The following is a 12596-nucleotide window of genomic DNA, read 5'->3' on the forward strand; positions in this document are numbered from 1 at the left end:
TATAGTAGTAGTACGTATTGTAAAACCAAAGTGAAATTAATCTATTCACCAATTAAATTGAGATGGAGCGCTTTTCATCATCTGTTCTTCTTTGCTAGAAGTCTGTTAGCCAGCCGAAATACCGAGTCTAAACATTATTTACACAAAACTGATATAATAACAAAGTAGCTATTTAAAAATGATGATAATTATTAAAGTTAAAGTAATTCAAACTCTTTGTATATGTAACTCAAATGCCAGTTTAACTGTTTTATCCCCAATAAGTTCTGTACCTGTATTTTCACATATGTGAATTTCTCCCTTTGTAATTGATTTCATCAAGTTTCAAAACATACATGATTTTGAGCAATGACTGCCATCTGCTGCCCTGAGAAAGGCAGATCCATTGGAAACCAAGTTCAAAATTGGGGTCTTGACTTTGCCCTTGTCTCTGTCTTTTTTTTCAGGTATCTTTATTCTCTCAGGTAGATCAGAGGCTTTAAGTTCTAAACCCAATGTAAATACATATTCATATGGCACATAAAAAAGAGGGGACAGAATTTGGGTATTCATTGTAGATTGCAAGAATTTGTGTAGTTGAATAATAATACAATAAAAAACAATAATAATGCAAACAACAGTTGTTTGTTAAACATATGCTGGGAAACTTAATAAGCAGGGTATATATGTAGAGTCTGTGAGATAGTTCTTACCCCCATTTTACAGATATAGAAATCAAAGTACAGAGAAGAAAAGAAATTTGACTGACAGTTTATTTACAGAGGTGGGATAGGAACTCAGGTGGGATTTGGACCCCGGTACCCATGCACTCCACCACCACTACTCTATACTATACTATTGCCAAAAGAACATGCACATTGTTAGCCCCAAAAATATCAAAGAGAGAAAGTGGTCAGGTCAATATCAAGGTCCTATAATAGAATCATTGTATTTAACTGAGAGACCTTGAGTGTGTTACTTCTATTTTCTAAGCCTCAAGCTCCTCATCTGTAAAATGGGGAGACTTTAACCTAGAATAGAATTGTCATGAGGATTTTATGGTATAGTGCTTATAAAGCCAAGACACAGTGCCAGACACTCACAGTGCATCGTGAGTGTGCGAATAATGATATGATTTCTTTTCCTACAAGACTCTGCTCTTCTCATAATACTCTCGCTATAACTAATCTGGTATCTTCTTCCAGTTCCTGACCACTATTATGCTTAAGTGATAGCTGTGAACTAGGGAACAGGGTTTCCTGGTAACTGTTCTGTCTGAGGATGGGTTGATACTTAGTATCATCAAAGAGTTCACGTGTATGCAAAACTAAGAGGTATAATTCATATTCCAAGTAAGCATATATATCCTAGGCTGCCTAGGATTCCACACAGCTCCAGACACAAATTACAGCCTTCTAGGGAAGCCTGGGATTCAGTAAAAGCATAAGGTGTGAGCTATTGTTGTTGTTTTTATTTTTATTACTCAAGGTCACTTACGCTGCATTCACGCTGGTCATTGACCTCATTGGCTCCTTGTAATAATATAGCTTTGGTATTTCAAACCAGAAGTCACTGGGGGTTCTGATGATCAGATCTAGAAATGTGCCGCGTGTAATATTTAGCCACAGCCACTCCTTTTAGGGTTCCAAGAAAGGAGTGAGTGTTGAGTTGGTTTATTTTCTTGACTCTTTTCCGCCATTTTCTCAATGTCTTTTTTATTGTCTGAACAGACACATCATCCCAGAACAAAGCAGTAAAGCCTTTTAATATGACCAAAAGGGATGCATAAACTTGGTCATCACTCAAGTGGTCTCTGCAGTCCTTAGAACCCCAAAAGAGGGCATAACCCTGAGGTAGAGGAGATTAAATGGCCATATATATATATGTGAAGCTCAAAGAATATGAGCTGGCACTGTTAGTTATGAAACTGTCCTCTATACAGCATGTAAAACAAATTTGGAAGAGAAGAGTGGGCCATGGGAATGAAAGGAATAAAAAAGCAAATATTTCTTACCCTGCATTTTTTCACAAACAAACCCATAACCTTCTTTTCCACAGTCTTCAAAATACCATTTTCCAGTGAAATGAAAATTAGGATTACTTGACAGCAAGGCACAGAGAGGAATGTGTTTTTGAAATTCAGTGGTGTTACGACTTGGAACCTTAAAAGAATACACGTTTTCAAAAAAGGTGGTAACATATAACATTATTACAACATTGACATTTTTACTAAGGATATAATTTTTAAAATTCAAACACCATTATTCCTTCACTTGCTTTTAATAAACCTATTCACAGATCACTTCATAACCTACAAAATAAATAAGTATTGTGATGAGTAAAGTAATTACATTTATGGAACATATGAAAATTGCATGAAATTACATTATTAAAAATTAATATATTAATAACCAACTAATAAAAATTTATGCCTACAAAATATAGGAAGTGGAAAAGAACTTCAGTAAACAAGTCTCAAATAAGATCTCTTGGTAAAATGATTTCCAAAAGATAAATCTTAAAACTTACATTTATTATATCAAATGGAGACCAATTAGAAAATGACACAGGCCTTCCATTTAGCCATTTTTCATAATCATCATTTTGTAACCCTATCCACATGTTAGTGGTCTGGCCAAAAAGATTCATAGTAATGAATGCTGAAAAATAAGAATATGTTATCAAATTTAATACCATTTAAACCATTTGGGTAATCACTGAATTCTATTTATAGCTATGATTTTATTTAAATGACAGCAAGACTTAATTAAAAATCAATTGTAGGAATTTTTTACTTTGTCCTTATTAAAGTGATGCAGACTCTCACTTTTGTCCAGTTTAAGTTGACAGAAATTAGCTGACTAAGCCTGGGATTTCATCACACTGTTAACAAAACAACTTCCAGTGTTCATTCAACGCTCTTCTAAACAAAAGAGATTTATCTACTATAGTTAAACTAAAGCATACAATTATTGCCTAAATAGCAAATAAAAGTGTCTAGGTAAATCTAAAGGGATCTAAAAAATTATACCATGCAATTATACTCAGTTATACTTTAGATTACTTTAGCCATTTTGAAATACAGATCATAAATATGTCCTTATTCTTTCCACTACTCCTGGTGAGACAAAAACTCCAAAAATTCAGCAGTTTGTAAGCAATGGAGTGTATTAACTTTTACAGATGTCATCATATAAACCTTATATGTCAAACTGAAAATGTATGTGTTACCAGCAATATAATACTTAATATGTTGATTTGAAAATGTTAGTGTTTTGGAGGAATATCTTAATAGACATGTCAATAAAAATGGCTATTTTTGCCTGATTGTACACTGAGTACTCTACCTTGTTCCACCTCATTTTCAATGGCAACCAGCGTCCCCCCTTCTTCGACACAGAAGTCTTGAGCAGAAGTCCAGTTCTTCCAGTCGCTTGGGTCTTTGGGGATTTTCATCAAAAGGCACTATAAAAAATGTCCAAAAAAGCATTCATTTCCGTATTTTTCTAAATGAATTAAAAATTTCATAAAGACACAGAGGATCAGCCTTGAAAATTTTTTTGTAATTTCCTTGGACAGAAACAACTCTTTTTTTTTTTTTTTTTTTCAGGTGCTTCAGAGGTGTGAAAGTAAAACAAAGAAGACCAGCTTTCTGGGTGAGTCAGTGTCTTTTGTGCATTTGCAGCAGGTGGGAACAGAAGCAAGGATGTGTTTTGCCATGCGAATGGGATGTCAGAACGATGTCTTCTGCTCAATGAAAAGTAGTATTCCTTCTAAAAAGGAGCCAGCCTTACTGCAAAGCTTACAGTGGAGGATTTAATCTAAAAAAAAATTTCTGTGAATGGCACCTAATAACTTCATTCACTTTTATTGACAAATATACTTCTGCATTTTATGTGAGAGAGGAATATTAGGGCATCACAACATATCAGGTATTTAAATTCACTAAATATTTGGAGTCAGCAATGTGATCCAAACGCCAAAGAGGAAGAGCTAGACAAGAAGAAATGAGCCCAGTGGGAAGAGAGCAAGGACAGGACCAAGGAAACCTAGAAAGGAAAAACGAAGGGGAGGGTCGCCAACAGGGTCAAAGGGAACACAGAAAGAGGCTGTGGGGTTTGGCAGTGAGTGTTGATTGTTATGCATGAGAGAATCGGGTCTGTGGCATGACAGGGCTTACTCATTAGGGGATGAGAAATATGGAATGGTAACTCCTAGGCAGGACAGGCAGGGTTGAAGAAAAACACCTCCTCACCAAGCTTAATGGAATTGAAACATGTTAGTAGCGTCAGATGGAGTCAGGGGAGAGGGAGAGATAGAAAGAAAGGCTGTGACAGATCAGGCAAAGTTCCAGAGAAGTCAGGAGAGAGTTTGTACAGAAAATATTCTATGTGGATTATTTTCTCATTAATGAACATAGACAACCCTGGTCATTGATAGATCAAATCTTGAGATCTTGCCACTGAGAAAAATTCCAGCTGCAAGATAATTCTATCTGATGCAGCAGCTTACACTTCAGAGAGCATCCTTTCCCATCCTTCTTTAATCTCTTCAGTTCATCTGTCCCCATTCCTTCCCCACCTATCATAAATTCCTTAAAAAGCAGAGAGACTAAGTGTTGCTCCTCTTTGAACATCACAACCAAGAAGGGCCAACTTGCTCCTCAGGTGACATTTTGATAATTTCCGGAGACATTTTTGTTGTCACAACATGAGCAGGGGGCTGCTGTTGGCATCTAGTGAGTAGAGACCAGGATGCTGCTAAACGTTCTATAAGGCACTGGTCAGTCACTCACAACAAGAATATATCCAGCCCCAAATATCAGTAGTGCTCAGGTAATTCTTTTCAGAACTCAGTCCTGAACACATCACTCGTTAGTATAAACACTTCAGGGATTTTCCACTGTTCTTAGGATAAAAACCAGAAATCCTGATCTAGCCTGAGGTTGAGTTGCCAACTAAGAGAGGAAGTACATTTTCAATTCTTCTGGACCCCTTTACCTTGTTTGCTTCACAAAGAAATGGAATTGGCTTTAAAGGATTTTAATTTTCTAACAACTATCCTTTTATCTATTTTCTTTCTTTTTGCCTCTTTCCTCTAATTACAAGTTCTGAAGAGTGGCACATACTAATTATTAGGAAGTCTTATCATTTAATGTGAATTCACCTTGTGTTCAGATAGTCACACTAATGAACCATTCATAAATACCAATGAACCTCACTGGTTCATTTAGCTCATTACATCTCTCCAGAAAACACATGCAGCCCCTTCCCACCCAGTGCCACTGCTACCCTGTTTGCTTCAGCCAGGATTTACTAGCTTGACTCTGGGAGTATAGCCTCCCATTACCACAGCTTCATTGTTTCTAAAAATATAACATGTTTACTAAAGCACTTTGGAATGGTGTCATTAATAATTAAAGCACAGCAGCAAGATGAAGTACAACACCCTTAATTTTAAATTGTTTATTTACTTACTAATTTGCAAAATGTGATCAAGTTTAATGCATCTCTAATCATTATCATGAATTAAGGATATCTTTTGTATTCCAAACAAGTTTTGACTATAAAATTCTTTTTTTCTCCAAGTCATTTCCAGCTCAAAATTTGAAAATGGAATTCATGGTCTTCTCCCCAGATTGGGTCCTTTTTTAGTGGTCTTACTGACTTTGAATGGCACAGTCAGTCATGCATCTACACAAGCCTGAAACCTGGGCGTCTTCTCACCCTTCAGGCACCTCCATCACCCTTCAGTCCTTCCATCTGGACATCCCATTTCTGAGTCCTTCACCACTCTTCCTGTTCCCACTGCCTCTCAGTCTCTGCAAACACGACTTAGCCAAAACGACTTCTCTCTTGCCTGGACTATAGCTTCCTAAGTGCTCTTACTTTCCTCACTCTTGCCTTCCTCCAGTCTGTCTTTGGTACTGCAGCCTGAATGATTCTTTTCAAAACTCAATCCTGATCATGTCCTTCTTCAGTTAAAACCCTCTGGGGTTTCCCATTGCTCTTAGGATAAAAACCAGAAACTCTTAACACAATATCGCCCTTGCCTGCTTCTTTTGTCTCACTTTCCACATTCTAGTTCTTTACACCTCTTTTTGTTTCTTCAGTATGTCACATCCTTCCCACCACAAGACCTTAGCACATGTTGTTTCCCCTACTTCTAATGCCTCCTGTCCTTCTGACCCCCTCAGTCAGGTCCTCCTGTTACATACTTCTATGGAACCGTGTGTCTCTCCATCACTTGTGTCACAGGTGTAGATTAGACTTATTTTCCTGATTGATTTACTAATGTTTTTTCCCCTCTAGTCTGTAAGCTCCAGAAGAGAAGGGATTGTATTTTTTCCTCACCATTGAATCATCAGTATCCAACATAGTTAAATGGAATGAATGAATAAAGTGCTAAGAATTTGAATAATTCAAAAGAGGAGAGAATTTTTTTAAAGGAAAAACTATGTTGTACATGAAATGAAATATTGGCTAATTCCAAACTAGATATTACAAAGCAGCCTTTCACATTAAATCCAGATCCTTGAATAAAAATGTGTAAGTAGAAGCAGGAGTTAATCTAATACACACACACACACACACACACACACACACACAGAATTTCTTTCTCTTACACACAGCTCTGCTGTGACAAGCATCTTGGATGCCTCACTCTTCCTGGGGTAATCCCTGGCCAAGCCTCTTTCACATCATCAAACCTGGGGGAATAATTTATGAGACATGAGAAAAGATGCTTAACTTCTGATATCTCAGTTTTAAAACTCTTAAAGGTGGATAGTCAACCAACCAACTAGGATTTTTTTTTCCTAGAAATAACCAATAAAAATTAGTCCTAGGAAGTTGACAAACAAGAAAAGGTTTAGTAGAACATAATATATTGACGCTCATTCAGAACTGTGAAGTGAGTGATGTTTGTCATTTGCTATCTACCAGTTTTCCTTCCATAGCTTTTGTTTGTTTGTTTGCTATCAGAACCATCCCCACTGGGCTTTCTACTCTCCCCAACTATCAGTCCTATTCCCAGCTTTTCTAAAGATCTGATAAACCCACTTATTCCAAAATGTAGATGATAGAAGAGGCAATCTCAGAAATACGTCCCTGAAAACACGTCAAATGTTCAGGCAAAGGAATGAGACTCCCATGGTGGGATTTTAGCCATTAAGATGCATAGGAAATCAGTGTGGGTGGGGAGACACACTTGGGGACCCTGAAACCTCACTCTGTGAAGCCTGCTGTGACAGTATAATAACAAAAATACAAGTAACCCAAATAAAATAATGGGCAAAGGACTTGAATATACATTTTTCCCAAAGACAATATACAAATTGCCAATAAGCACACGTGAAAATGCTCAACATCATTATTCATTAGGGAAAAGCAAATCAAACGACAATGAGCTAACACTAGACTCTACTGTTGGCAAAAATCAAAAAGACAGGTAACAACAAGTGTTGTCAAGGATGTGGAGAAAATGCTAGCATACATGTTGGCAGGACTGTAAAATGGTTTAGCCACTGTGGAAAAAAGTTTGCTGGTTCTTCAAAAAGTTAAACATAGAACTAGCATATGATGCAGCAATTCCACTCCTAGGTATATACCCCAGAGAAGTGAAAACAGGGACTCCAACAGATACTTGTATGCCAATGTTTATGGCAGATTTATTCACAATAGTTAAAAAGTGGAAACAACTGAAGTCCATCAACAGATGACTGGATAAAGAAAATGTGGCATGGAATATTATCCAGTCATAAAAAGGAATGAATTTCTGATGCATGCTACTCAAGTTTTATTGAATATTTGCTATGTTTCTCATATTGAAATGTATAAATAATTTCTACTTGGTAGAACGATTTTACAGTCTGAGAAAATAAGCAGTTGAAAGTATCAACTATTAAAAATAGTGTTTCTCAGTACTATGTAACATTTTAGAGAATGACTATATTATTTTAGAAAATATATCCCAATACCACTGGACTGGCTGTACCATGGGACTAAGATGGTGTGGTAATTCTTAAGTTCTTATATGAAGTGGCAGCTGTAGGAAGGGGACAAGTCTCAAGACTCAGGGTCAGAAAACCTAAGGTTGATTCTCAGCTTGACACTTATTCATTGTAAGTTTCAGAAAAACCACACAATTTTGTTAGCCTCAGTCTTTCATATGTAAGATGGGATAGCAGTTCGGTATATTTTAAGAATTCAATTATTTGTATATATATATATTTATATATTCATATATATATATATATGAAATCAACAGTAAAAACAGCTATAAGGTGGAAGAAATCCATCAATGGATAAGTGGAAAAACAAAATGTGGTATTTGCATATCATGGAATATTATTCAGTTTTAAAAAGTAAGAAAACTCTGACACATGCTACACATGGGTGAACCTGGAGGACATTATGCTAAGTGAAATAAACCAGGCACTAAAGGACAAGCACTGTATGATTCCACTTACATGCAGTATCTGATGTAGTCAAATTAACAGTGATAGAAAGTAGAATGGAGGTTGCCAGGGGCTGTGGGGAGGGAGAATGAGGGATTGTCGTTTAATGGGTTTAGAGTTTCAGTTTTACAAGATGAAAAAAGTCTACAGAGTCATCGCACAGCAGTGTGCTCGTACTTAACACTACTGCGCTACGCATTTAAACATGGTTAAGATGGTAAATTCTATATTATGTGAATTTACCACAATTAAAAATACTAGTGCCAAATATGTGGTGGATACTCACTAAATGTGTGTTAAATACAAATAGCCCTGTTTCACAAGTTAGCAATGAGAGGAAGATCAAAGGGAGGGAATGCCCTGCCAATATAACTAAACATATAGCCTGACAATTGGCTGTCCACGATGGAGGAGCAATTTCATATTCACATATGAAATTATGACACCGTTTGAGTTTTTTAATTATCAAAGAGTTAAACATTTATAATTTGAGATGTATTTTTAATTACTTCCACCTAAGTCCTATAAAGTTACTTTATTTTAAAACATAAGGAGTAGAGGGGCAGTCTCAGCCTTAATTGGAAATAGTATCAGAAATAATAAATCTGGTTTACAATATCCCCACTGGCCATTTAAAAAAAGTCAATTCTGCATGGAAGCACCAGCTTTATGAGGTTCGAGCTATGTTGTTCGTCTGTCAGTTCACAAGGTGGGCAGAGCTCTCTGCTGGTTCCAGGCAGGGAAGACACAAAAACAAGATTATGGAGACTGGGTCCTCTGGAGTTGACAGCTCATTTGGGAACAGGGCCTAGATACTCATGCACATGTGCACACACACGTGTGCACACACACTCATCACACCTAACGAAAGTCATACAGCACAATGAATGACAATGTTAGTAGCAAAAAATGAGTATACAAAGGAAGGGTGGTGCCAAGGCTGTTTTTGACAAAAATGTTTTATTCTAGGAGATCTGTCCCTAAATAGAAAACTTCTCAAATCTCTTGAAAATTGTGACCAAAAAAGTTCTAGGTCCAATGGACATCTCATGGTTTTTCAAAGCCACATCTACTTTTGTTTACTTTCTAAATTTAACATCTACAAAAGAGAAACAAAAGCAATTTTTTGAAAACAAATTTACCTTATAATTGAAATACAGCCATCCCTTGGGACACGTTCCATGTTGTTTTGGTATATCTCTCTCTTTCTCTATGACCCAAAACTTTTTTCTCTTACAGATGCTAGGCATAGAAACTGAGCACTCTTCACTAGCCCAGAGTCCTGGAGGAGAAAATGGAGTAGAAATGACTAGAAACAATGGTGACTCTTTGTAGGCATTTTCTATTGGTCACTAATTTTTTATGACTGCTGTGGTTTCCCATACTTTGTTAAATCTAGAAATTGAACTAAATTTGACTATAATCACAGAGTTCTCTAGTGATAAGAGCTTACTGGGCAAGGTGCCAAATCAGTCATTCTATTCAAAAATTTAGAAATTTTGCAAATGCAAAAAACCCACAACTAAACAAATACTGCAATTGAAATAACAAAACTGACTAAAAGTTCTAAGAATATTTGACTTGGTTAGCAAATGAATACTTTGTAATCTTTTTGTTTTAAAATATTCAACTTCAAAGTAAATAGAGAAAAAAAGACTAAAACAATATATGATCATTTCTACTTTATATTTCTTAAGAAAATACAATAATTTAGAAAAAATAACTCAGGAACTTATAAGGAAGAAGCACTTCTCAACACTAACACTCAAACAAAACACACACACCTAGAGACATGCCCTCAGGAAGATATATCCCAAAGCCCTTAGCCTCCTGGAAATTTTTTTTTTTTTAATTTAGAAGAGCTATATTTTCAGAGTAAAGGTTATAGAATGCATTTCATTAGCATTCAAATTATAAATTCCAGAATAGGGCAAGGATGCATGTAAATTGCAAAGGCAGATTCAGTTTTCCAGTGTGAGGGGTATGAGCCAAAAATATGTTGGCATTTTGAAGGAGGGGCTGGAATGCTATTTTCAATGCAGATTAGCTGCTATTCTTCCAGAATCACCAAACAGCCTTTATGTAGGCTGTTGTGACACCTGCTGGCAAAAGCAAGCTGATTAACAGCATGGTTTTTCCCCTCCTAACTTTCTGCAGCTGCCCTTACACCACAGATTGCTTTCCAAGTTTATCCTCCTCCTCATTTGGGGCACAGGTTCTTTATGAATCTGTTAATAGTCAAGAGCATCATTACCTTTTATGGGATAGAAAGAGTGGGGTGGATATGAGTGGACAATCAACCCAAATAACAACTGTACTTATGAACAGAATTTTAAAAACCCGTCTTAAATGTACACGTACTTCTAAATCCAACTTGCAAACAGTTGCTGTTCTAAAGCAAGCAGCAATGAATGCCAGGTATTTTTAAAAAATACTGAATTCAATGATAATTTTTCTTAAATGGGAAAATGGAAGTAAATTTCAGAGTTTAAAATTCTAGCCAGTTTAAACTGGATACTAGAAAGATTTTTTTAAAAATGGTCACATACTGAAATTTCATAGAGAATAGTATTTGTCAGGCATACTTTTGACCAATTTCAATGGGTGCACTTTTGGTGATGTTTTGGTATAAGAGGAAGGACTTATCTGGATGTAAATTGCTTTCAAGAACAAGAATACATGGAATAAGCTGTAGCAATGATCATCCTTAAGACTTAAGACTGATGAAATTAAGTATATTCAGTTGAAAAGCAAAATACCCAAATAAAACCTTCTCACTGAACTAATGCAATGAAAAGGAGACTTCAAGCCTCCCGAAAATTATGTTTGTATTGTAAACCCCAAAAGTGGATAAACAAAATAACCTGTTATGGATGAAATGAAGCCACATCTCTGGCTCTGATTATTCATAGATCCTTCTATTCCTTTGTCCCAGTTCTGGTATATTACAGGTGACCCATCTCTCCAGCTGTAGGAAAATTAAAAAATTAAAAGTCTTCTCTCATCCTGCGTGTTGAATCTCCAATACCATTTTTGGAGTTCTGGGGCATGGATTGAAGGCATAATATTTTATTGAATTAAAAAAAATACTCATCTCTTTGGTTAGGGAAATGAAAATTTATAAGTTAAAGATAATATTTGAAGGCTATTCAACAAATTAACCACTAACATCTAGTCCAATCATTCTGCAGATAAAAACCTGTCAAACAAAGTTAAATGCAAATTAATCTAGGTCCATACCGAAATTCATCATTGGCTCTTTCTTCTCGAAGTCCAATCCACCAATTTACACCATACTTTGATAGCTATTTAGAAAAAGAGAGAGAATGTCAGCATTTATTCCACTAGTTTTCCCTTTTCACTATTAAGATTAATGGGGTTGCTGTTAATAGCTTTCTGTTCTTCAGTATTTTATGCAATTATCTAAAAAAGAGTACTCTAAGGCCTAGCATCGTGAGAAAACCTGCAACTTCATTATTCTAAGCTATTCCCTCCTCATCCTGGAGGAAAATTGGAACAAAATATTGAAAATAATTTTACTTTCATACAACATGCCATGACTTTATTACAATGTTTCCTATATATTTAAAAGTAAAATTTCTAACTCTCCTAATAGGGATTTTAAAAGCAGCACTGTAAAGTAAAATAGAATGTGGATTCCTTTATGTGACTGAAAATTGAGTGGTTTATCCTCTCAGTGATTTATAGAAGTTCACTGTGAATGCCCCACTACTTGAAAAACAATTCAAGGCACAAAGACCTCAATAGTGAAAAGAACTTGTAGTCTAGGTGTTAGTCTGATTGGTGAGCTTCTGAATTAAGTATTATCACCCTCCCTATTCACGTAGAAACCACAACACAGGACAAGAGAATACCACAGTATTTCTAGTGCTTGACAGCAGGAAAACTATCCTTTGTATATTTTATTAATTTACACCACTATTTATCACATAAATCTCAGTGCAATAAAGACCAGACTTGAAACACCACACACATGCACGTGCACACACACATTAGAGCAGATGTAATACTGGACTTACGACCCAGGAAACTGAAATTCCCTCTTTAACTATAAAAGAAGAAGAGGCAGTAAGGATTTCTCTAAGACCTCTGAATCAATATACTTTACTGTGTGTGTGTTGTGTGTGAAATGTAACTT

General features: G+C 36.0%; 1 protein-coding gene across 3 annotated transcripts in view; it reads right to left on the bottom strand.

Moving 5' to 3' along the window:
- The window catches only part of PLA2R1 (phospholipase A2 receptor 1), a 104164-nt gene that overhangs the window by 15515 nt on the left and 76053 nt on the right, over positions 1-12596 (bottom strand). For all 3 annotated transcript variants that reach the window (XR_012507000.1, XM_074363767.1, XM_074363766.1), the window contains exons 18-23: positions 11678-11742; positions 11302-11405; positions 9580-9719; positions 3327-3444; positions 2509-2639; positions 1994-2141 (exon numbers count right to left, since the gene is read on the bottom strand). Coding sequence is in view for 2 of the 3 variants with exons in the window: in XM_074363767.1 (XP_074219868.1) it covers positions 1994-2141; positions 2509-2639; positions 3327-3444; positions 9580-9719; positions 11302-11405; positions 11678-11742 (706 nt within the window). In the remaining variant the exon portion in view is untranslated. The remainder of the gene's footprint in view (positions 1-1993; positions 2142-2508; positions 2640-3326; positions 3445-9579; positions 9720-11301; positions 11406-11677; positions 11743-12596) is intronic.

The sequence above is a fragment of the Camelus bactrianus genome, chromosome 5 (assembly GCF_048773025.1).
Source record: "Camelus bactrianus isolate YW-2024 breed Bactrian camel chromosome 5, ASM4877302v1, whole genome shotgun sequence".
Lineage (NCBI taxonomy): Eukaryota > Metazoa > Chordata > Mammalia > Artiodactyla > Camelidae > Camelus > Camelus bactrianus.